This window comes from Lacerta agilis, chromosome 1 (assembly GCF_009819535.1).
Source record: "Lacerta agilis isolate rLacAgi1 chromosome 1, rLacAgi1.pri, whole genome shotgun sequence".
Classification (NCBI taxonomy): domain Eukaryota; kingdom Metazoa; phylum Chordata; class Lepidosauria; order Squamata; family Lacertidae; genus Lacerta; species Lacerta agilis.
The window spans coordinates 44,715,914-44,741,892 of NC_046312.1; the positions used below are offsets into that span (position 1 = coordinate 44,715,914).

Here is a 25,979-nt window from a genome sequence, read left to right on the forward strand (position 1 = left end):
CGAGGCACAGAAAGGGTAAGTGACTTGCCCATGGGTGCTTATCAAGATGATGGCAAAATCATAATTTGGTGCTCCAGTTTGCACTGTCTTGAGCTGAGACTAGTTACATGGTCATGCTGCCTCTTTAGGTCAAAGGGACCAGGTGCGCCTTCTGAAAAATATTATTATAATTATTATTATAATATATGGGGTTGTTGCCTGTTAAACAACGTGTATTTGATACTAGTTAACCATTCCACAGTTTTATTCCCCAAACAATACAGTGTCCTTTCACATTCTGTTTCAGGTTCTTCCATGTCCCTAAAGCCCCACCCAGTTTTTGGACTCTATATAAAGTACAGTCTTGCTTAAAGTCCATTTCTCCCCAGTGTGCTTTCATCAGAATGTATTGCCAAGTAAGCCTCTGTGGGATGGGAGGCTGCTTCTTGCTGGAACTTAAAAATCTGCCAAGTGTAGAAAGCTGCCCAACGGGGGTCTGGCTCTGGTGAGGCGGCTGCAGACTCTCAGCCCTCCTTGTTGCCTCTGTATTTGAGAAGAAAGGCTGATGATCCTTCTGTTTGCTGGTAAGTGTGGCAGCAGCAGCAGCAGCAAATGGTAAAAGCACAACAAGGTGGAGGAGATGGCCTTCCATTGCTCCCTTTGAACCTTCGGCACAGAAGTCCCGGAAGGCCGCTGGCTGTATCGATTGTGCTTTGAGGGCTTCGATTTGTGCCGTTCAAGGAGCCAAAGCCAGAACCAGGATTTTGAGTCTCTTCTTTCTGTTACCAATGAACTAGCCCACCCCACCCCACCCCACTCCAGCTGGGATCAAAAGCAAAGCAGGAAGTCGGTGGGAAGAGACTGTCAGCTAAGGTGGAGCCATGAGAGAGGAAAAGTCCACCTGAGGGGCATTCAGGGGAGGAAACATCCTCTCATGCAGTCCGACGCCTTCTCACAAAGCTTCTTTTTCCCTCTGGGAACATCTGCTAAGCTTCATCTCTGTCAACTGGATGTACCGCACAACGTTGGTATCTGCAGGGGGAAGAGGGTCAAAAGACACCGGCTTAGCACAGCCACCAGTCATGTTAGATCATAGTTGTTAAGTGTGAAATGCGCATCACTGACACAGGGAAGAGGCTGGTGCGAGTTGTAGCCCAAATCACCGGGAGGCCATCAGGTTGGCGAAGGCTGGTCTACATGCTGCAGGGATGACTAGCAACACCATGGCAGACATGTGGCAGGCTCTGTCCCCCAGATTATCTGCTTTGTCCCATAGAACTCAACGGGAGCCGCTGAGAAGTGAGTCCATTCCAATCAGCATAGCCCCACCCCTTCATCTGCATAACCCCGCCTGGTTTTGTTTCTTAGACATGCTGGACTTTGCTAAGTCAGTCCAGGTGCACATGTCAGAAAAAGAACTACTGCTTGAGATGTATCCTTCATGGAAGAGAGGGACTGGTGCAGTGTGGGCGGGACACACACACGCACAACTCTGGGACTTTTTCCAGAGCAGGAGCAATGATGTCACCTGCCAGAGAGCCAGGATAATTGATGGGCCCTCTTTGCTGTGTGAAGTGAAAACCTTTGCATCTGACAGGTTAGCACAGAGGGAGCCAGAGAAGAGGGAGGTCATCGAGAAAAAGCTAGGTGCCTCTTTTCCTTTCCTACCCTGAGCTAGCAGTTTAAATGCTAACCCTTCTTTGTGCAATCATTTTCATTTCTAATTAAAAGCTCAAGGTTGCATTTCAGCTGGCTGAAGGTCTTTTGTTAAAGCTCACTCTGTTTAACAAGTTGAACTTATGCAGTCAGAAGTAAGCACTGCTGAGTTCAGTCAGCCTTACTCTCAGGTCGCTGTGCATGCTAGAACTTAAGAAGACGCCTGCAGGATAAAAGCAGGGCTTTTTTCCCCAGCCGGAACTCAGTGGAACTCCTTTCCAGCACCTCTCAGGTGAGCGCCATTGTCATTATTAAGGGAACAGGGGAGGCATTCCTGGAGAGTTCTGGCACCTCTTTTTCTAGAAAAATAGCACTGGATAAAAGCATAGGTCAGTAACTTGTCTTCACCGTGGCCAGCCAGATGCCTATGAAAAGCCCCCAAGCAGGCCCTGAGCACAATAGCGCTTGTCTTCTTGTGCCTGCTTCTGAGACACATGGTGCAGTCATAGTGATCCTAATAAACTGGTTATTATGCTATGTACTGATTTTTTTTGTGGGGGGCATTGTGTGTAAACATAGATTAATGGGACTACCTGAATTTTTAGATTCTGCTTGTGGCACATCTTAGCTGGCACTGTCATGATGAATCCTTGCACTTCAAATGCAACACCAGCTATTTTATCAAAATGCACTATCAAATGCCTCCTAGCCATGGTAAGGCTATGCCTCTGGGTACAAGAGGGCTGCTGCCTTTGCACCTTGCTTGTGGGCCTTCTGGAAGCTTCTGGCTGGTTAACTGTTGGAAACAGGATTCTTGATGGACTTTTAGACTTGATAGCCTAACAGGGTTCTTCTGCTTCACAGAATATGGCAAAAAATCGCTTTCTCTGTCTCTGGAACTGTTTGGAATTGTGGCCTCCGTTGCATATCTTTTCTATTCCTCTACCCATGCCCTTCTTCATCTCCCTTCTCAATTTCCCCCCACCCATCTTGCTAGGTAAATATGAAATGCTCAGGGAGTTATGATACTACACAGATGCTGCTGCAACCTTTCAGTGTTCCCAGCAAACTGTGCCCTGTAACGTGATCGCACATATAGGAAGGGTGGTTTTAATTACTGAAGTCAAGTGTGTGCAGATTCATTGCCTAAGAAATATGAAAACTGAGATCCTAGCAGCTAACCTTGGGGGGGGGGGAGAGACAGAAGAGAACAAGAAATCTGATTCTCCACGTGCACTCAAGATGAGCGCCTGTGACATTTTGCAGTCCAAATACTGCATGATCAAAGAACTGTACCCAGGCATTCCTTACAAGGTCTTAAAAGATCTTGGGCTACATATCCCCAATCACCTTTAAAAAACATCTGATGATCTTTCCATTCTCAGTACAGTTGTACCTTGGAAGTCGAATGGAATCCATTCCGGAAGTCCATTCAACTTTCAAAACGTTCGGAAACTTCTGATTGGCTGCAGGAAGCTCCTGCAGCCAATCAGAAGCCACGGAAGCGGCGTTAAGACATCCAGCTTTCAAAAAAAGTTCGAAAACTGGAACATTCACTTTCGGGTTTCGATTGTTTGGGAGCCGATTTGTTTGACAACTAAGGTGTTCGACAACCAAGGTATGACTGTATATATTTCAGGACTTCACTGTTTCCCTTTAATGCACCATCTCCCTCTGTCTACTGGTACTGAAGTGTAGCCCATGAAGAGTGGCAATATGGGTCAATGCACCGAGCTGTTAACCAGAAAGCTGGCAGTTTGGGCTCACTCAGGGGTGGCTGTGGGCAAGATCCCTAGATGACCCTTGGGGTCCCTTCCAACTCTACAATTCTATGGTCTGTCTATCTAATTCTTTCCTAGCCTCCCTTGGTGACCACCATCATCTTGTCAGCTGGATCTTTGGAGCTATTTTCTCGGTTTAAATGCTATATCCTCAGTTCAAACAGGTAAGAGGTATCATTTATTGGGCCAATAGTGCAGTCTTTGCCAACTTGATACAACAGTTGCAGCCAAAAAGATCTGTGCACATATTGAGTACATCTATTTCCTATCTTAAGTGTCCCAGTTCTTTTGTTTTTGTTTTAATGTGGGTATTGCTGTTGTACCGTTTCCTATTTTTGTATTGCTGTTTTCAAATTTTATTGTTTTAATTATCTGCACACCACTTTTGAGAGTCCTCGGACGGAAGAGCAGGATCGAAATAAATAACATAATGGGCAATTAGGAAAATCTGTGCATGTTTTACTAGCTCTGTGGCTAATCAGCTCCCTTCAGCACCCTTCATATTAAGGAAAGAAAACTGGATTTGACTCCTTGCTGAAAATTTCAAATACGTGGAATTACAATATAAGTCATTATACTCCTAATGGATCTTAACCCCCCAAATAGAACCAGGGTAATGAATCGTAGCTTCCTCTCTTATCCTCTGTAAATTTCCTCATGACATACATTTACCATCTTGAATGTATGCCAAGTGAACATAGTGAGCATTAATTGCCTAGGCATGCTAGGAAATCACACATGCTGAAGCTTGCAGCAACCAGATACCTAAAAGTGGGGCGAGAAGGGGGAATAGGTGAAAGTTCAGCCCAATAATGTGCCAATTGGAGACCATCAGCCAGAAGACACTCTCAGTGCTTGCTAGCTAAAACTCTCTCAGGCAAGTCTTAGCACAGAATCTCATACTTTAAAAAACAAACAAACACCACACACTTATATTCTCAGAAACAAAGTCTGGAAGGTCCTGCAGGGCCTAGTCCTTCCCCACCCACCTGCAAGCCCTGATCCCTCAAGAGGAAACTCTTCACTGAAATTTTGATCCAGGCTCTTTTTCCAAACATTTCCATTGATAATAGGCCCTCTTCTCTTCTTAGGAGTTGAGTATGAATGGCTTTGCATTCAGTTGGAGTTGATAATACTGCAACTTAACATCCCTTACCTCTTTTCCTTTTGGTTAATGTCTTGCAATGCTACTTTTTTATATCCGAAAATTTGTACCATTTTATGTGTGTGGCGGGGCACCCACAAGAGTGTTTGTTGGTCTGGGAATGTGTACTGCAAAGGCACCAAGTACGACTATAAGCACGGCAAAGTGGTCACAGCCCACATCACTGCTACAATATTTTGTGATGGCCAGCGACTTGGGACAGCTTTGAAAGTGATAGACAGATTTCTTCATGATAAGGCTACCAATGGCTGCTAGTCCTTATGGCCGTGTACTATCTCCAACATGCTTCCGAACACCAGTTATTGGAGAAACGCCAGTGGGGAGAGTTGCTTCTGTGCTCCTGTCCCACTTGTAGGTTTCCGTGGGATATCTGTCTGACTGCTCTGCGAACAGGATGCTAGACCAGATGTGCCTTTGGTCTGCAGGTCTTATATTCTAAAGAAGCTGATTGGGAAATAATTGGGAAGTAAAGAATGCAAGTAAACAGTACATTGCTAAACTGCCAATAGTTCCACCCTTTCTCCGTTGCTGCCCCACATGCTTGATACTGCCTCCTTGAATAACTGCATGATGCAACATCTCTTACTTCCTTCAGTTCCTCCTCCATACCCACCTTTTCTGTGAAGCTTTTGGTACAACCTCCTAGTTTTCATGAACCTCTGTAACTAAGCCACTGAAATAGCTGCATATGACCTCCTTGTTTACCCCTTCCTCCCCTTCCCTCTGTTGTTTCCCATATGTCACATTTTGAACTGTTAACTCCCTGAGGCAGGGACCCTATCCTCTGGTATGTTGAAAAGTGCCTTGTACTCTGATGGTGACAAGAAGAAGAGGAGTAAGAAGAAGACGACATTATCACCGTCACAGTTCTAGTAATAATATCCTCTATTCTGCCCCTCTCCCGTAAGTTCTTGGATTCCAAGTCCCATCTACCCGGCTGGTGGTCAGGGATGGTGGAAGCAATATACAGAGGAGGCCTTTCCTCCTTTCTGTAAATGTAGGACTGATGGTTGGGGCCAGCCTCTGCCTACCTTTCCAGAGAGAAAAATGCCAGAAATGAATTTCCTGTCAGGTATGCTGAGGCTCTCTATACAAGGAAATCCTTGCAGAAGAAGAAGAGTCAAAAGTTTCAGCTATACCAACAGCCTAGCTCATATCAGACGGGCATGGAGTAGGAGAAGCTGCCACAACTTTTTAATGGCCTCCTGTCCTCCTTCAGATTGCCTTGCTTAATGAGGGAACTACAGAATTACCTCAGATCCCTCTCAGCTTGTTTTGTGGGTTGAGGTTAAAGGGCAGGGAGAAAAGCAATTTGGGCAGGTTAGTTTTCAGCTCTGTAAGCCTTTGGCAGGAAAATAAATAGCTTTAAGAGATTTGCTTCACCACCAGCAGGCTTTCAGAACAGAGGAGCCTTCTGTGAAGCAAACTCCTGCTGGCCATTTAAGAAATTCTTTTGTTCAGGGAAGTAATTTTCCACCGGCTTGTCCTAATGCACCCTTATTAAATAGATATACTCAGATAGCACACTCTTGGGATACTTCAAGCGTGAGGACTCACAAAAGGTTACGGAGAAATAAATGCCACCATTTCACAGACAGAAAAACTGGGGGCAAGGAAGGCTAGAATGGTAGTTAGAGTCATAATAAACATTTATATAACACATTACTTTCGAGAGTGCTCCAAATACCTTATACCACCACTCCAGCCGTTTTCTTTTTCTAAAAAAGAGCTGTCACAGTTCTTCTTGGCTGCACCACTCTCCCCTCAAAATGCAGAGATCCAGGTGACATTTCCAGTGTTTGGAAGACACTGACAGATATCTTCCTCTGGCAAAGCCATGAGGGGCAACTGGACAAGGGCTGGAGGAGAGGAGGCATCCCTGTAGCCAGATATCCAGGACCCAAATAGCTAAAGTTGGGTCAAGCAGGGCAGGACCAGGGACAGCTCCCAGGGCAAACTCTGCAGCAATAATGGAAGCTAAATAAAAGTATTGAGGTCAACGGAGCACCTAAATTAAGGGTGGCTAACCTGTGGCAACTGGTCCTGATCTTTTTGAAAACAAAGAGGTGGACCCCCATGGTTTGTCAGCAGTTTCAGATCAGTTCTCTTTCTCTCTTTACATAAACAGGAAGTCATTCTAGTTTTTAAACATTCTTCTCAAAAAAATGTGGTTTAGAGGAAACTTATTTTTAAAAAGTAAACAAACATCTATTATATAAATGAATAAAAAGCAGGTTGTATGCCATAAAAGGGAAACAGAGATGTGTAGAGGGGTTATAATTCTGATGCAATGTACAATGGCTGGAAAAACTGACCTGTATCTGAACCTTACTTGGCCCTCAAGAAGAAGAACTGAGGGTAATTCAATTCTCTCCTCTCATTAGTTGCCATCTTCACGAGGCATTTCCTGGAACTAACTGAAAGGCAGAGGAGGGATGGTAGCCTCTAATCTAGCCAGGCTAGTTGAAAGGGTCTATAAACACATTGGCTGAGCATGTATATAGGGTGTGCAGCTGCTCAAGCCAAATGGAAACTGCTTCAGGCAGAATGCTGCCCAAACACGACAGATGGAAACAAAATGCCTCACATGGGATATTAAGAGGACAGAGCGAGCCTAAATTTGCTGCATGTCTTGTGGAAAACGGAACACCACGCATCTTGAATTTCTTCGACTAAAGCAGAGACCTTGACCTCAACCCATCTGGATATTAGAGTCCCAATCTATGGGTCCTTATGAGCAGATCCCGCCCCTGGTCCAATCCATTGCCAGTCAGATGCTTGCTGGTGGCCGTTTTGATTGTGCTGATAACTGGTGGGGATGGCATCATGAAGGTGATTCAGCACCTCTGTCAAAAACAGGTCCCTGTGGAACGCCTTCCCATCAGATGTCAAGGAAATAAACAACTATCTGACTTTTAGAAGACATCTGAAGGCAGCTCTGTTTAGGGAAGTTTTTTTAATATTTAATGTTTTATCATGTTTTTAATATTCTGTTGGTAGCTGCCCAGAGTGGTTGAGAAACCCACCCAGATGGGCGGGGTATAAATAATAAATTATTACTACTACTACTACTACTACCAAAATGGACTCTGCCAGCAGTATTTAGGTGATGTGTCTGTAATGCAAGGGCCGATGCATGTACTATCCTTGGTGCGCAAAGGATTTTTTAAGGGAGCACAAATTCAGATGCAACCTGACAGTGGTTCCTCCTTACTGCCAGTACCTGTTGGCTGTCGGGACCTTGCTTCTTTCAAGTAGTAAAGTGCCTTGTTGTAGTCTCCCAGGTGGTAGAACGCTACGCCTGACCGATAGAGTGCCTTGAAGTTCTCTCCTTCCTTCTTCAGTACTTTCAGGCAATACTCCTTGACTCTCTCGTAATTCACCAGCTCAGCTTGAAGGAGGCAGGCTACGAGAGAAGAGGAAATGAATGACAACGTGAGGCTGTTTAGAGAGCTGCTCTTTCCCCTTCTTCACCACTGCTTGGGGAACAGCAAGCAAGAGGTGACGCTGATGACTCAGGAAATGGCTCGGCCATTTAGCCTGAGCATGAAATCCAGTTTGTCAGTCCTTAGTCTCAAGAGAAATGGCCTATTATTAGATACTTCAGTAAACATACATTGGTAGGTGTTGTTTTCCTTGTAAAAGAGGCAGGGATTCTCTGCAGGCTAGGAAGCAAACATTAGATAAACAGGTGGGTGGCTTTGAACTAGCAAAGGAAAAGTGAATGTGGGCAGTGAATTGTGACCAGCAGTTTCAAAGCAGATCAAAACAAAGGGAGGACTTAAAAAAAAAAAAACTGAACATAATCGGAGGTTACCAAATACAAAGATACACATTATCCCCAGTCTTTCTCACTTGCGATTTCTCTTTTGATGTTGTGAGTTATGACTAGAGAGAATTAAAAGGACGACAACACAAGTGCACTAGCAATGCTGCTTCCTTATGTTATAAGGCAAAGGGGGTTTCTAAAGGGTTAAGGATAGGAACCCAAATTTTGTTAATTGTTCAGTTTGCTTTGGGCAGGTCTTATTCACAGACTGCACCTGCAGACTCATCCAACTCTCTATACCCCTCTAATAATACAACCACATAGCACTTTAAAGTAAAGCTTTTCTCATACATTATCTTAGTATCCTTTATCCAAGTTGCCTGGTCAGTATATAACATCCCCCCATATTGCAAATGAGGAGCGGGCTGAATTGCCTAAGAGCTGCCTGTTCTCCTGGGCACTCCCAGCTCAGCTTCTGAGTCACTAAGAGCTACTTAACAACTGCTGAAGAAGCAAACCCGCTGCGTACACAAAGTGGCAATTGCATAGCAGGAGGCTGTTTTCAGGCTTTGTGGGCAGGACTCATTGGTGGGGCTGAGGTTCAGTGCTAGAGTACACTGGATTGCATTGCAAATGCACATTTAAAGGTCCTGCCTTAGTTGGCCCCTCAGCTGATCCAAGCAGCAGAAGACTGTGCAGAGCAGGGACCAGCAGGGGTGACACAGTCCAAATGAAAAACATCAGTGCCTGCAGGATCAGGCCAATGACCCATCTAATCCAGCATCCTGTTCTTGCAGTGGCCAACCAGGTGCTCATAGGAAGTCCATGCACACAGGACCTGAGGGCAAGAGCACCCTTGCCACCTGGGATTCCTGACAAGGATTGCCAAGGAATTGCTTTGCAAGCTTCCCATGCAGCTTTAACCCTCTCTTCTCTTGCTCGTCTTGTGTCCTTCGCTTCCAGTTCAGTGCAGCCAATCATGAAGCCAGCAGGGCAGGAAGCAGCTGTCTGGACTAGTTATATCTCAAGAGAAATGAGCTTTACAGACTGTATCCCTGTGGTGGATGTGGGGAGATGTAAACCTGTAAAATTGTGGCTGTCATCAGAGAAGGGTACACACAGCAGATTTCCATAGCAAACTATGCTGCGGTACAGCCTCAAAAAGGATGTGCAAAATACTTCTTTTATTCACTACTATTCTCTCCTGGTTGTCAAATGCTGATTTCCTGTCCCCACTTCTGACAGAGCTTGAAATGATTGTGCCTAGGCTTCCTCTCCCCCTCCCTCTCTCAACACTTTTGCGTTAAAGTGTGAATTTCATGCTAGAGCCCTTGACAGCTCGGCGACTGCTGTTCTATATTTATGTGTCGAATAACAGGTACAGCATTGGCAGCAGCTGCCCTTGAGGTATCCAAGAGGCCCGTCCAACAGCAGTGGAGAGCAATCCCTCGGCATGGGATGGTCTCAGAACGGGAGGGTCCCGGAGAAAGCAAACGTATATACGAAGTGTGAAAGGTGAAGAAAGGGGGCCTCAACACGTTTAGCGTTAATTATCTGACAGGGAGCTGCTTTGTACCAAGTCAGGACATCAGCCCATTGAGTTCAGGGTTGTCTACATTTAGGATGCAGAACCTGGTGGCCTCCAGATGTGGCTGGGTGGCAACTCCCACCACCCCTGCCATTGGCCATCCTGGCTGGGGCTGAGGGGAGTTGGGAGTCCCAACAACATCTGCAGGGGCCACAGGTCCCTCACCCGCAGCTCATGGACGGCAGCTGTCCAGGGTTTCACAGTCCTACCTAGAGATGGCTGGGATTGAACCTGTGAGTGTTTGCATGCAAATGGCATGCTCTGCCACTGAACTAGACCTCTTCCCTTACAGCAAAGACCTTCGGCCTTCCAGACGTTGAACTACAAATCCCATCAAGCTCAGCCAGCGAGCCAGTAAAGGATGGTGGGAGCTGTAGCCCAACGACATCTGGCAGACCCACCCCTGCCTTATAGAGTACTGCATTATACTGAGTAGCTGCTCAATCCCAGCAACTCTGTCAGATCTTCACTGATGAGGATTTGCCAGTTCCCCTGAAGAGAGACTGGGCTTCAGACTTGGAAAGGTGACAGGCCAAGCTTATTGATCCCACATCACCATTCTAATTTTGGGTGCGAGAGGCCCAAGCAGGAAGGCTACTTTTTGGAAATGCAACTGAGAGTAAAGAGGGCTGGGCTACATGTCTCAATGGTCTGACTTTAGTTTAAGGCAGCTCCCAGTGTTCATCTGATAGCTGTATCACACTTAGGCCATGGCTAGGGAATCTTTCCCAGCTTGAGGTGCTTTATTCTGCCATGGGGAACCTTTCAGGGGTCACATGCCAGGGGTTGGAAGGGCCAGAGGTAAAAGTGAGTGGTGCAATGGACGCAACTTTTAACCTTTACAGGGTAGGCTACATTCTCTCTCTCTCTCTCTCTCTCTCTCTCTCTCTCTCTCTCACACACACACACACACACACACACACACACACGCACCCCTCTCTATCCAGGCAAGCAAGAAGCATTATCACAAGGACCCATTCCAGCCAAGCAAAAACAGTCAAAGAGAATGTAGAGCAGATCCGGTGGAAGGTGTAGTTTGGGAAGGGAGCATGGCTTAGGGAGAGTCCCAGGGGCCACTCTGATAAGGCCCTGAAGGCCACATGAGGACCCCCAGGCCTGAGGTTCCTCACCCCTATAGGCATCTTTTCCCACATTGACCCAGTGCTGTCAGCATTCCTTAAAAAGATCCTTTGCATCGCTGTCCATATTACTAAGGACCCCAAGGCACGTCTCTTTAAGAGGTTTCCCACTGCTACCAGCTTGCAAACAAAGAGGGTTCTTCGACTGCCTCACAAATGACATGCTACTTACAGCCTCTTTGATCGTGTTTGGCATTAATTAGATCCATTGGCTATACTACTGCTTGGCAGGCATACTGTGGTAAATGGGAAAATTAAAAAAAACTAAGTGCCACTTTCCAACTAGCAGCTGATTCATTTAAGTTTCCTATTAGTTTATCAAAATTATGTTAGCTATGCCCTTCAGTGTTCATACAATGTGGCACTAAGTGCAGCAGAATGTGTGTGAGCCTGAAAATCTAGCCAGAATCGATTTGTGCTGCACCAGGCAAGCTACAGGGGCCCAAAGGTAGCCTTAGCAATTTGGGGGCATGGGTGGGTGGAGGCAACAGCAACAACAACAACAGCGTGTAATGTTTTCAACTGTTTCTTTTCTGCTGAGAGATGTGTTTGGCAGAAAAGGCTCGGAATGGGGAAAGAGCTGGTGCATTTATGCAATTTTAATTCTGCAAACCACTCTGCGGCCTTTTGGTAAAGGGGTGGCATAGATATCCCCAAATGTCTTGAATAAATAAAACTACAGGCCAGGCAAGGGAAATTAATACTAAGGTAGCCGGGACCTTAAATTCTGAATTTCTCTGCAGCCCTGGAATTTCTGGGAGATAAAGGCTTTTGAGGCTATAGCTGCTGGTGTGCAAAGATAGGTCAGTGATAGGCTGAAGCCACCAGCCTGGCATGCTTTACTAAGATACAGTTGGATGAAGCAGGAGAAAAACCTACTTTATGTCTGCTGTCTCCCATTGAGTTCTCATGTCTACAGCAGCCTAGGGAGTGTGGGAGACAGTGGCCAGTGCGGGGATGAAATCTCCACCATCAGCTCTTGCATGGGGAAAGGTGACCTATATTGGCTCCTTGTGCCCAGTTCTGGATCTGGGAGACAGAACAGGGATTCAGCTAGTGCATCAACCACCCCACCACCCAACAGAAACACTTAAGAAGAGCCTGAAGCTTGCAAGCTGGACCTGAGCATCCTTTCCACCTGCGATTCACAGCAACTGGTATTCAGAGGCATAATGCCTCTGGCAGCGGAGGTAAAACAGAGCCATCATGGCTAGTAGAAGGAAATCCTAGGTTGACAAAAGCTGTTTCAGGCTCAGTTTTGAGGACCCTGACTCTGCTGGTAGTAAGGGACATCAGCATCCTTGCAAGGCCTTGTCTAGGATAGATGAGGGTTTCTTGGCCACTGTGACAACTATGGGACTGCCTCTGGGTGCAACTGGACCACCGCATGTCACAGGTCAGGCACTGGGTTGCCTGCTTTATGCCATGTGCCCTACATTGTTCCCCAGAGGCTCTGGAATGATGAAAACTTGACTATGGTAAGTCTTAATGAGAACCATTTGTCAAATGAAGCAAACAGATGATTTGTGGTAAGATTCATTTAAAAGGTCAGTCAAGTCCATTCCATCCAGCCCAAGCTTATGGAAAGGCAAATGAGAAAGCAAGTTTAAGGAAAGAAAGTGTGGCATAGGAAAAGTATGGGCTTGGATGCAACTTCAAAGGCTACCCAGCCTAGAGGAAGTCTTCATCTTTAGTCTTTCATCACATGCGCACAGTCCTTTCTCCAGGGTTTCTGCGGGTTGCAGTTTCACTGCGACTTTTAGCTTTACTTTGTTTGGGTACTGCTCACATTGTTAAAAAAGCTGAAACCATATAAATAATAGGAACTCAGCAGAGGCAAGACCCAGTTCTCTGTATTAACCAGCTTTGATGAATATCCCTCCGCCCCCCGCCCCTCCAACCTCCTCTGCTTTCTGGCCAGTTTCTACTGTTCCTTTTTATTCTGGTTGTGGGGTGTTTTTTGTTTTTTTGTTACTGTTGATTAAGCAAGTTAAATGCCCCGGGGAGTTTCTTCATCTCTGTTCCTGTTGTGTGTGGTTTTTTTTAATTACCCCAATCATCTCTGCCCTCGCTTTTATCTTTCAGAATCAATATTCATCTTGTAGAGCCTGCTGAGGCTCTTCCTTTTCATTTCCTGACTTACTTTCCCCCCTTTGCAAGGCCTGTCAGGAAGCAGACTCCTAGATGGGTGTGGATTGGGGGATCGGGGCTCACAGTGGCGAAGCTCCGCCTCCACAGCAGAATACCAATTGCTGGGAACCACACGAGGGAAGAATGCTCTTGTGCTCAGATCCTGCTTGTAGTTTCCCCACAGGCATCTGGTTGGCCACTGTGAAAACAGGATGCTGGACTAGATGGGCCACTTGCCTGATCCAGCAGACTCTTCTTCTGTTCTCATCATGCATGCAGGTTTTTTTTGGAAGCATCCATGCAATGTCATTGGCATCAAAATACCAGCCCCTATTCCTCCCCACCAAAAAAAAATTAAACCGGAGCTTCCTTATCTGGAGAAAACCAAGCTTTTTAAAACAACAACAACCTGTTGCCAATTTCCCATTTGCAATATCTCAGTGACCTACTTACAAGCTAAGTTCCTGCTTGGAAGCACCAGAAGACTGCCTGAAGAACCTTTTTCTTTTCCTTCCTTGTTGCTCTTTCCCAGAAAGATCCTTTGCATCACTCTGTCCTTTCCTCCTTCTTTTCTCTTGGACCCAACTGTGAGACTGATTTGACCGCTCTGATTTCAGGATCTATGTGCACTTGTTTTGAAATCTCATTCCCTGCTCCTACTGGTGTACACGTACACATACACATTTCACACACCTGACAAAGCAGGCTCTAGTCTTGTCCATTTATGCCATAATACTGTGATCATCTCCAAGGTGCCAGAATACACTGTTGTTTTTACTGCAGCAGATGAACATATTATCCCTAAGGGATGCTAGTCTCTTGTCTTTGCTGACTGAATCCTATGGAGAAGCTGAGAGCTTCATTACCTGCATTACAACAATCATGACAGAAAAAGGCAGGACAAAACTCACAATGCCTCTAGAGGCTCACCAAGGCTCCCTGAAGCGGTCCAGTCATGGTTCTCTGGCTATTTTGTATGCTCTGTCTGAATGAACCTCTCAAGTAAGTGGCTGACCACATTGCTGTTGTTTGCAAAAGAAATGGGCAGCCAAGTGGCAGATATAGCCATAGAAAGTCTGGTTTTGATGGTTCTCACTTCCATGTAATGCATTTAGGATTTTAGTGGCCTTAAAGGTGTGTGTGTGTGTGTATGGGGTGTGTGAGGTGTTAGGAGAGTGGTAGTATGTCATGCTCCTTCTGGGGTAGTTTGTCCACCTTTGGCCTCTACCCTGCACTCAGCAGCCACACCCTGGAAATGCCTTTGACACGGCAGCTAAACCAGGTGAGGGTAGCCGATGGGTTTCAAACCCTTGGTGAGTTAGGGTCTTCCCTGTTGCACCCTCCTCATGCAGCCCTGCAGCATCGCAAAGCAGTGCGGGGTGGTAGAGGTTGTTGCACCCACCAAGGGCCAGGGGCAGGCAGAGGCGCAGCACAGCGTACAGCTGGCGAGGAGTAAAATGTGTCCCTGAAATGTGCTTGGGGCCACCACCCCTCTGGCTCTCCTCACGCGATGCCACTGGTACCATGGGAGCATCATCAGCAAAAATCATGAGGACGGGTGAGAGTCAAAGGAATGACCAGAGGAACTGTGGGAGCAGCTGGGGTTGTTGCTACATTAGCTTTGGCATCCAATGGATTCTTGTCCTTTGAACTTTGCTGCTGGGAGAGCACGGGATCGTGACTAGTATGGCACATTGGTGTAAAGCTTCAGGGTTAATGTGTCCATAGTATCTGTTAAAAATGACTAGTCCTAGGAATAGAATAGTTCCTGGTTTCCATGCCAAGCGGACTGAAACCCTTTAATGCCATAATGGGTAGGACTGGTTTGTTTACACACACAAAGGATGCTTATCCACAAGGCTCCAGGATGGCTGGCGTGGTGTTGCTGTGTTACTCTGACTTCCCTAGAGGATACTCACACAAAACCAACTTGAACGGTTCAATTGTTTAAGGACAGAGGAGCCTTGGATTTGAGCTACAGTTGCTACAAAAGAGAAAGAACACACTAAGAACCATTTGTCCTTGGAGTTTGTGATACTGAATCCAACGGAAGAATACAAGTCCCTGACCCATACTCATAGGCTTGGTTCAGACGTAATGCTCAGCCAAACCGTGGCTGAGGGTGAAGCAGCAGGCCTGCAGGTACTCAAAGGGAAAATGGCTGCCACTTTGTTCCTTCCCCAGTCTAGATGACAGATTGTGAGTCTTGGTTTGGACGACATGCTGAACCAAACCATAGCTTAGCTCTAGGTAAGCACAGCAGGACCAGAGCTGCCATCATCTTTCTTCTGGGCACCTACATAGTTGCATAACATGCCAATTTATTGCACACCTCCCCAATTGCAACACGCTGTGAAGGCAGCCCATCATTCTGTATTGGTTACTCCCCATCCTATCCTCCATTTGAGAGGACAATCAGAGAATATATTTAAATCCCAAAGTTGCTAATTTTGGTCTTCTGATTGTTGAACGCTACTCTCAACCCATAACCGTAAGCCTCTGCGGTTAAACACAAGCAGCACCTTCAGCCACGGTGCCTAATGGCCCTCTTCAAACTCTTTAGATTTTAAAAAAGACACATTTATTCTGCTAATTAAGATGAAAATTGGAATGGATGTAATTAATTAATTAAACCTTGCAAACCCCCGCTGAGATGGTAAGTAAGCTTCATTATCTCCTTTTGATAGTGCCAGCCCAAGATCACAAAGCCTGTGAGTCAGGAATAAAATCCAAAGCTGTTGATTCACAACTCTGTACTTAATCTGCACAATAAACATATTTGTTCTTTTCTTCCTTTTGGCTCTTGCATTTCTCTGAGCATTGGGAAATGGACAAAAGAACTGGCTATTAGGTTCTGCCAAGTCAGGGTTGGTTTTAGCCCTAAGGTCATGTTTCTGCATGGAATATATTCTATTTACTGATAATTGATTGATTTGTATTTCTAGCCCACACTTGATAACAATGAATGATCCCAGGACATGTTGTTGGCATCCATCTGTCTTGAGAGACAATGGAGTGCGCCTCTGGGGGTGAAGTCAAACAGCTGTGTTAACAGCCCCAAAATGACCTCCTCAGGGTACAAGCCTGGGCAGAGTGTATGGAGCTCCTGGGCTACCCAGATGACAAGACCTCCAAAGTCCAAAGCACAAGGATCCATTTGAAATCAAAGCTGGTGTAGCAACACCATAAGGCAGTCTGGTAAAGGGAGTGGTATCTTTGTCCTCCTAAATCATTTAGGGCTTTACAGAATAGCATTAACACAATGAATTGGGTTCAGCGTATAGGCAGCCAGTTCAGGTGCTTTTGAATCATCAAAATATCACATGGTTCTTGTGGAATAACTGTACCATTTTTTTAAAAAAAAGCTGTAATAAAAGTGATAAGGGATATAGTGGGTAATAATTTTCCTTTGGATATCATTATTATTATTATTATTATTATTATTATTATTATTATTACTCACCCTTCACCAATAGGTCTCAGGACAGGTTATAAGAATTTAAAATTCATAATTAAAAACAGTTAAAACAATGAAAAACAGTTAAAACTGTTAAGTATTCTAAAAATACAGTATTCTAAAAAAAATGATGTTAAGATATTTAAAAGATACAGTACCTAAACAAACTTTGGAGCTAACTGAAAAGCTGCTAGTAACCACCAAGTTCAGGAAATGCAACAAAATGCCCTTACCTTATTCATTCCCAAAGAGTCTTATAATGGGGAGTGGGAGAATATTAGGGTCAGCAATAGTACCATTTTACAGATGTATACAGACCATGTACAGTCCCTAAGGATGATCAAACACCCCATCCCTGCATTAAAACCACTTAGGAGGGGATCATAGAATCATAGAGTTGGAAGAGACCACAAGGGCCATCCAGTCCAACCCCCTGCCAAGCAGGAAACACCATCAAAGCATTCCTGACAGGTGGCTGTCAAGCCTCTGCTTAAAGACCTCCAAAGAAGGAGACTCCACCACACTCCTTGGCAGCAATTTCCACTGCCGAACAGCTCTCACTGTCAGGATTGCAGAGCAGCCTAGCCCTACCCCTGCCACACCCACCAACCAGACCTCACCTGCCAGCCATACATTCAGCAACTGTAAGAAGGGACCCTATGCATACATGAATGTGCACACGTAGATGTAGGTGGATAACCTAGGACAATCTGGAGTTTACCTCTACCGTCCGAGGCAGCATGCCTCTGAATACCAGCTGCTGGCAATCACAGCTGGAGAGAGAGCCATTGTGCTCATGCCCGGCTTCCCGGCTGGACCAGATGGGGCACAGGCCTAATCCTGCAGGACTCCTCTTAATATTCTTATGCAGATCCATTCATACACGCCTAAGGCCCCTCTCGTGTTCACTGAAGATGTGCTTAGACTGAGGAAGATGCAGCCAGCAGGCAGAGCAAAACGCTTGTTTGTGCAATGTCGGTCCCTTTATGCCTGCTATTAACATGCGAGGGAATTCCTCTGAAACTCCCCCCCCCCACCCGCTTCATCAGTGTTTGTTGTTCGGATATGTTTACAGGAAATAATACTTCCCACATCAGAAGCAAGGTGGGCAGGAGATGGAACAGTGTGCCTTCAATACCTCCAACAAGAGGTTAAGGACAGCTCAAGAACAGAAATGGATGGAAGGGTCACCTGTGATTCAATAATGGATAAAAAGAGCAGGCAAAACGGTGGAAATGAGCAATTATTCACTTGAGCTGTTATTTGTTACTGACTGCGGAGAGGGCCATTAGAATCTAACCTACTGACCCAGCTAATCTCAGTTTTTGTGGCAACATCAAGACCGTCGTACCCGCCCCTTCCCCCTGTTGTTTGTGGTTTGATTCTGACAGAGGCAAAAGAAGGTCAAGTCCTTCCCTTGCTCAAAGTCACAGACAGGCAATGAGTCACAACCAAATGGTTGCTCGGAGCTCTGTTTGCCTTGTAATCATGCCGACATGATGGGATTTAGTTTTGCAGGAGGGATTTTTAGGTTTCATAGGACCTGCCCTAACCATTTCAGAAAGCAGCTGCCTTGGTTATGTGGTGATAGTGATCAGAAAACTAGCTTGGGCTTTGAATCCTGTTCTCTCCCAGGTCCATGTATACTCTATTTAGCAGATCAAATGGGGAACTCATTCAGAAGAAGATAGTCAAACATCGTTAAGAGCAATACAGGTGTAGCCAAGGAGCTTCCTTTCCTAGGACAATCAGCAAGCAGGCAGTGGTGACAGCAGTGAGGAGGCAGGCCTACTGATGGAGGGGGCACCACTGAGGGCACCTTGCTGAAGTCCCCACCCATCCCAAATCTGCAGGCAGGCACTCACAGCGGAAAAGCAGCAGGAGAAAATGGGTGAGCCCTGTGGTGCCTGCTTCTGTCATCCTTTTTAATGAACTGTGTGCATCTGCAATGTTACCTGCTCCTAGGATGGGTAGATGGGAATACATCCTAAGGAGCAACTTTAGCCATAGCAGCCATCTCCTCACACATTATCCCTTCTCCGGGTACATAAACTCTGCCACACACATACACAAAATAGGCTTCTAGTGATGAAGATTTTAGCCTGCCCTGTTTTGTTTGGCGGTGGGCACTCCATTTTGATATGCCAAGCATCCTTCAAATACACTGTGACCCCCCCCCCCATTGAAACACTGTGCTGAGGTCACTACAGCTGTGCTCCCTTTTGTAGCTCCGTAATACAGCTGAAGACATTGGAGGGGCAGGAGATCATACGTTACAGTCAAATTTTTATAAGGTATGGAACGGTCGCCAGGGAAACCCTGTTAGCTTGACCCACCAATAAACTATGTGAGGTTGTTTGGATGTCAGCTAATTTAGTCCCATTAGTGTCAATGCGTATCTGTATTTCAGTGATTTGTGGATGAGACTGTCCTTGCTGCTAAGGTTAATTATGTTGTCCTCTATCAGGCTGGTTGTCTTGCACTGACATTGCAAGGTGACTTGGGGTGTCAAGATATGCAGAGGGGAAGCTGGGTGCATCCAGAGGAGCCATGACAGGCAGGTGTGCTAAGATGTCAGAAATAGGAGGAGATGGATCAATGGAGTTGCCCTGGATAGGACAAAGCAGGTCAGAGCAAAGGGCATCTTTTATGTCATTTGAAAGCATTCTGACCCTTATGAAATCATGTAGGTCTACACAGACCTGTACACCTGATCTACAGCAGTGTGTACTACTGTGGGATTCATACAGAAAGGACGCCACACAAACTTGTCTCACTTGTCTGGTACACAAAACGACAGGCTGGTAAATGTCAATGGGCATCCTTGCCACTCCAAGGTAAAAAGCCCCGTGGGAACATCAAGGGAAAGTGCAAGAAATGCGCTCTCCCCTCTGCTGTAGTAAAATGTGGAAGGAACAATAACAAAGCCGTACAGTACAAGGAATTAGGAAAAGCACGTCGTATCATACGTAGCTATTGTGATGCAAAACAGTTCCGAGCACCCGGGTAGACATTTTCAGCAAGGGAACTTGCAGGCTCAGCGGAAAGGCTACCAGCACTGCCAAAACGTCACCCAAAGCCATTTCGGATCTGTTTGATTGGCATCTCTGTACTGACGATCATGCAGATGTTTTCCAGTTAACAATATCTATTTTTCAAAACTAGGGAGCACTTCAGCATTTGCTGAATTATTAATGCCACAGCCCTGATAATGTATATAGTACCTTGCAAGCACAAAGTGCAATGGGAGATGGAAACAAATCAATGTGTGTAGTGTTGCTTCTTTTCACAAAAGAGGCAGAATTAGCCTTGGATAAGGATAGCAATGTTGCAGCATTATACATATACAAGAATGAATTGGGGGGTGGGGTGGGGTGGTGTGGGGACAACCCAAAGTCATTTGATGTTCTCTCTCCAAAATGTTCCACTACAGCAAAAAGAAAAATTGCATGTTGGATGAAAAGAAGGAATGAAATTTCACAAAATCATCAAATGTCCTTTGAGAGAAGCTAATTGCTGCTTTGACTTGCAAGCGAAAGAGTTTCAGCCTTATAGCTTCAGGGGGAGTTCACACATATATGTTTATCGTTCCTTGACTGCAACATCCCAGGAGGGGTTGAATGCAAGAAAAAGCTACTGCAGATCAAACGCCATAAAGAGACCTTGCATTACATCTGACAACATTCAAATGCCAACCTTCTCAAAGGTGGTGATTCACATGTTTGGCAGTGAGCATCAACTGATTTATAGGCACATGTTAAACGGTTCCTAGGTGTAAGAAGATCCAGCAGACCTGAGAAACATGCAAAAGGCAGACAGGAGAGGAGCAAGAGAGCTTTCTGAATTCTTGGCTTTCTCGTGCCTCTGTTTTGTGAATGCAAAGTGCAATTCATAGAAAGATCCCTTTCTATGAGAAATTGAACCCTTTTCCAGAGCTCCTGTGGGCACAAAAAGGCTGCTGTGTCCTGCTCCTTTCCCCACCCATGTCAGAGCAACCCATCGGTCACTGTTTCTTCCTAAGAGCTGGAGAAGGAGAATTGGCACCCAGCAGCGCAAAGGATGCTGCTGCACCAAGCAGGGCTGGATAGCTCTGCTAGCACAACAAAGCAATGAGCTGCCTTTTCTCCCAAGGTAGGAATCTAATTGCCAGACCTTTGGAGCTGTGCCACTCTCAGCCATTGTGGCTCACGGGAGTAGGCCAGAGCTCTCTCATTCAGCTGATCCTCTCTTGACAGGGTTTCCCATTTGTCTTTGCCCTACTCAAAGTGTTTCCAAAGGGCAAAGACTGGATTGGCCAGTCTTTGCCATCCCGTAGGTCACAGTCAACATTTTTTGTTATTCATAACTGAATGCCTTAGAAAAAGCACAGAAACAAATCTGCCAGTATAGAACAACTACCATCCTTTTCATGGGGCTGTCACACTCTTCTCTACACCAAAGTGCTTTAGGCTTCTTATATATTCGTAGCATATAGTCAATAAAATGTGTATTTAAAAGCTTGAGAAAAAGGGCAGGACAAGAAAGAGAAACTTGCATATGCTCCCCACTTTATCTCATACACACACACACACACACACACACACATATACACACACACACCTCCCTCTCTCTCACACCCACACCCACACAAACACAGAGCTAAGGTCAGTTTTGGCTGGAGTAAATACTGCAGGAACAGAGTACAACTGTTTGTAAGTTGCACGTCCAGGCTTGGCCACAAGTTCTTGTTGGTGCCCCACAGCTGGCACAAATTAAAATTTAACTGACCTATTTGATATCTACAATTAAAACAAAAACACCCAACATATGTGATGGTGACTGATCCTAGGACAGACAAGTACTCCGCTCCCCACTGCAACACTCCTCATACCAAATGACTGAACTGAAGGCATGGTAAAAACAATTGCAGGAAACAGGCAGGCGGAAAAAGCTGGTGTATAAGCTCGGAGGACGGAAAGCACTTGCAAGTCCCCCGACATCAGAGCAGCTGCCCCACAGAACTGCAGGTTCCTATTTACACAGCTCTTGAAAGACATAAAGAACAGAGACGTTAACCCCACTGCATGGCGGGTTTTAAGAGTTAGAACATTGCTGGGCACCATAGTTGGCTTTGCTTGTTTTGTCGTCTGCTCCAACTTCCAAGAGAGATCTTCTGGATGCTGCCCCTCTGTTCCTGTCCCCCTCTATTCACCACACAGTTATGGAAATATTTCTCCCCCCACCACTGGATTTCTCTCTTCTTTAGTGGAGCCTCTGGCTTAACCTCTTGGTCTCCTGACACAAATTATACACCATGACCTAAGAACTTTGCTGTTGCTTCCCTACTCTCTCCAAAAACACATCATTGCTGCTGTGCTCCCTCCTCTCCATGTGTGTGTGTGTGTGTGTGAGAGAGAGAGGGGGGGGGGCTGCCACTGGACCTACACTGATGCTAACTTTCCCTTGGTGACCCATTCCAGAGGCAGAGCTGTGTTATTTGGCTGCAACAAAAAACAGCAGAAAGAACCCACAGACCTTAAAGATGAAGGACCTCTCCTGGTGTCCCCCTTATTGCACATATTATGGTTATTTGCAAAGGGTGCTATAAGGACATTTATATGCAATCCCATTTTCAATCCTGCCAATACCTGCAAGAGTTTTGGGGTAGACAGACTACTTCGTTTCCAGCCAGGGAACGCCCTGTAACTTCCTGCTGAAATCCTGTGACTTTTCATACCCCCCCCCCCATGTTCCAAGGCTGTTTTTGCTCTGCTTTTGCAGCACTGTGCGCAAGAGTGCACCCCCGGAAGGCAATAATGCGGTATCATTCGGGAAGCATCACAGAGCGATTAATAAAGCAGAATGATGTGTGGACAGCCGGGTATAAATCCACCACTAATGCCCTGTTATTGCCTCGATGACATGTTGCAGAAAAACACCCGTCTGGAGGGGCCCTGACAGATTTATTGTGGCTTCAGCTTTCCTGGAGCAGGGCCCGCTTTGGCAGATGCATGAAGTGTTACTCACAGTCGACAGATACCTATTTCTATCTGTCAACTGAGGACAACACGTCATGCATCTGACAGGATACTGCCTTACACGGAGTCAGATCATTCGGCCATCTAGCTCAGTATTGTCCACACTGACTGGCAGATGCTCCCCAGGGTTTCTCTCATCCCTACCTGGCAATGCTGGGGATTGAACCTGCGACTTGCAGCATGGAAAGCAGATGCTCTACTGCTGAGCTAGGCTTTCCCTTGACAAAGCTGGCTCTTGTCCATGAAAGCCTATGCCAGGAGAAAAATGTGGTCTTTAGGGTGCCACTAGACAGACATTTCCTCCTCCTCTCTCTCCCTCTCTAATGCTAAAATTTAAATGGCAACCTACCTCCATGATTATTTTACTTTGAGAAAGTTCCATGATGTATTGACCCGCACATTTGCACACTCGAGGATTAGACACTGGGGCTCCTGGCAGTAGTTCTATCGCCTGCTGGCTCTTCCTAATAAATAAGACTAGGAGGCAACATGCAAGGGGACGGAGAGAGCCGCCTGCCATCCTGAGTCAGGAGCGTCTAATCTGGGGACCTCCTGAAACGCCTTGGAGAGGTGGCCTCTCCAGACCCTGCGGAAACACAGGGCGACTTCCATCTGCACCTAAGTCCGGAATTCTGGCCATGGGGTGGGAGGGAAACGGCACCTGTTGTCGGCGCGGCGTTTTCCAATCGACCTTGTAAGCAGGGGTCTAGACTGGGCACATTTGCCCATGATCTCTCCCTCGCTCCCCGGCGCCCCTCACTCTCTGCTCTCCGGGCAAAGTTTATTTACAGGTTCCTTCGGGGCGAGAGCAGCGGAACGGCGCGCGCCCCTCCAAAGATTTCCTGAGTGATCTCCCGCAAGAAGGAACGAAAGAGCTCAAGAGCTTACCTGCCAAGCTGTTGTAACAGTCGATCTCGATGCTCTCCAGCAGCTGGCTCTGCTCGCCCGTGAGGCTTCTGCCCAAGCCGCCGCCGCCGGAGTAGGAGGAGGAGGAGGGCGCGGCGGCGGCGGCGGCGGGACTGGCGGCGTCTCCGTCCCCGTCGTCGTCCTCCTCCTCCTGGGCCAGCAGCAGCCCCTTGAGCTCCAGCAGCGCGCGGTGGTACTTGCCGATGGCTTCGCGGAATTTCTTCTCCTTGTAGCACTGCGCGCCTTGGCTCTTGAAATCCAGAGCCCTGCGGATCAGCTCGTCCGGCTCGGCGCTCTGGCTGCCCCCGCGCTGCAGGGCGCCCACCGACGACGGAGACGACGGCCCCGCGCCCCGCGCGCCGTCCGGGGCCGTCCGGCTGCCCGCGCTGGGCTTCCCGGCTGTGCCGGAGCACTGCCGCTCCATGCCCGCTGCCTCGCTCCTCGTCGCCGCGAGCCGCCGCCTTTCGCCCTGCCTGCCCGCCTGGACACTCAGGCGGCGCCACAGCCTCTCGTCTGGCTGAGGCTGGTGGTGCCACCTCTCGGCTGGGCTCGGCTGCTCGCTCCCATCCTCCCGCGGCCAGGAGGGAGACGCCGCCGCTCCTGCTCCTGCTCCTCCTCCCCGCTCCGGGTGTCTGGCTGCTGCCGCCTCCCGCGTCGTGTTATGTTGGGGCGAGGATTGCGAGGGGGGCAATTCTGGCTAACCCGGAAGGAGCTTCTCGCTTTGCACGCGGGAGGGACAGGAGGGGAGGAGAGGTGGGGGCGAGGCACGGATCCCTAATCAGCTCAGCTCACTCCCCTAACATTCACCGCCGCCAGGAGAAATGGGGGCTCCGGAACTCAGGGGAAACGAGAAAATCTTAGGAGGCGACGCAGGCAGGGGAAGAGTAGGAAAAGGAGCGCGCGACAAATCGGTGGGACGGACGCCGAGCCACGCGCGCGCCGCGGCGACCCACCTTCCTCGCTGTTTACAGCATAGGTACGCGAGCTCTTAAAGGCGCAGGCGGCGCTTTCTGATTAGGGGCAGAAATCGGGGAGGAGGTGGCGGGGGATCTCCGGCGCCTGCGCTTAGCTGTTGTAGAGGAGAGAAGCAGGCAGCGCCTGCCTATGGCACGAGGGGGACTTCTGCGTAAAAACGCGCTGCGTTCCCGCAAAATGGGAGCTGCGCTGAGCGACTGGAGCGGAGGCGCGAGGACAGGAAGCTCAGGGGGGGCAGTGGCGGGACGGTTGAAGTCCAAACGTTGGAGGGCATGATCGGTCCATTTGGTTTTAGAGCCTTGCGCGGAGTCTCGACGGTATTGTCCACATTGAGTGGCAGCAGCTGCTTTTCAGAGGACATTCCCAGCCCTACCAGGAGCCGCTGGGGGAATCCCACCACCACGGGCAGGAGGGCAACTCCCCCTCCCCCCCAAAAAATAAAATCAATAAAAAAATAAGAATCAATACAAATCTGAGGTTCTGCCCTCTCAACAAAAGACTGCTCCCCCCCCCCCAAAAAAAATCCTGTCTATGCCCATGGATCCAACCTGGGGCTTTTTGCATGGAGAGCCTTTTTCTTTCGTCCTCAAATGGCGCTGGGTATTTGGAAGATTTGTCCTTTGTGTCATAGAATCAAAGAATTATAGTGTTGGAAGGGACCGCAAGGGTCATCTAGTACAACCCTAATAATAATAATACTAATTTTATTATTAATACTCTGCCCAACTGGCTGGGTTTCCCCAGCCACGGGGTGGCTTCCAGAAAAATATTAAAAATAATAAAATGTCAAACATTTAAAAAAATTCCTGATACAGGGTTGCCTTCAGATGTCTTCTAAAATTTGTGTACTGGTAGTTCTTTTTCTCTTTGACAAGTGATGAGAGGGTGTTCCACAGGGAGGGTGCCATGGCCGAGAAGACCCTCTGCCTGGTTCCCTGTAACTTCACTTCCCACAGTGAGGGAGCCTCCAGAAGACCCTCAGAAGTGGACCTTATTGTCCGATAATCTCCTTCCTGTTCCCACTGCTCAAGAAGGCCTGGTGGGTGTCCCACAATTTGAAATGTTGGTCCAGTAAGTCATACATCTTCCTAAGTACAACTTTCAAGGTGTCCTTATCTCTTGAACCTCCTGCACTGTCATCGTAAGAACATAAGAAGAGCCTGCCAGAGCAGGCCAATCTCCCATCTAGTCCAGCATCTTGTTCTCAAGGTGGCCAACCAGATGCCTGTGGGAAAGCCGCAAGTGAGATTCAAGCAGGAAAGTATTCTCTCCTCCTGTGGTTTCGGGCAACTGGTATTCAGAAGCATTACCGCCTCCTAACTGTGAAGGGAGATCATAGCCATTATGACTACTAGCCACTGATAGCCTTTTCCTCAATGCATTCGACCACCCCTTGTGTTGGCCCAATTGTACACAC

The 25,979-nt window shown here is 47.2% G+C and overlaps 1 protein-coding gene across 1 annotated transcript; it reads right to left on the reverse strand.

The window, feature by feature from the left end:
* Window positions 1-782: 782 nt before the first annotated feature.
* On the reverse strand, window positions 783-24,562 carry TTC9 (tetratricopeptide repeat domain 9). The gene is made up of 3 exons (XM_033146592.1): window positions 23,570-24,562; window positions 7,805-7,987; window positions 783-1,011 (listed from the first exon to the last, which is right to left on the reverse strand). The coding sequence occupies exons 1-3, from the start codon at window positions 24,009-24,011 to the stop codon at window positions 932-934; spliced, it is 705 nt and encodes a 234-aa protein (XP_033002483.1). The 5' UTR covers window positions 24,012-24,562; the 3' UTR covers window positions 783-931.
* Window positions 24,563-25,979: the final 1,417 nt, after the last annotated feature.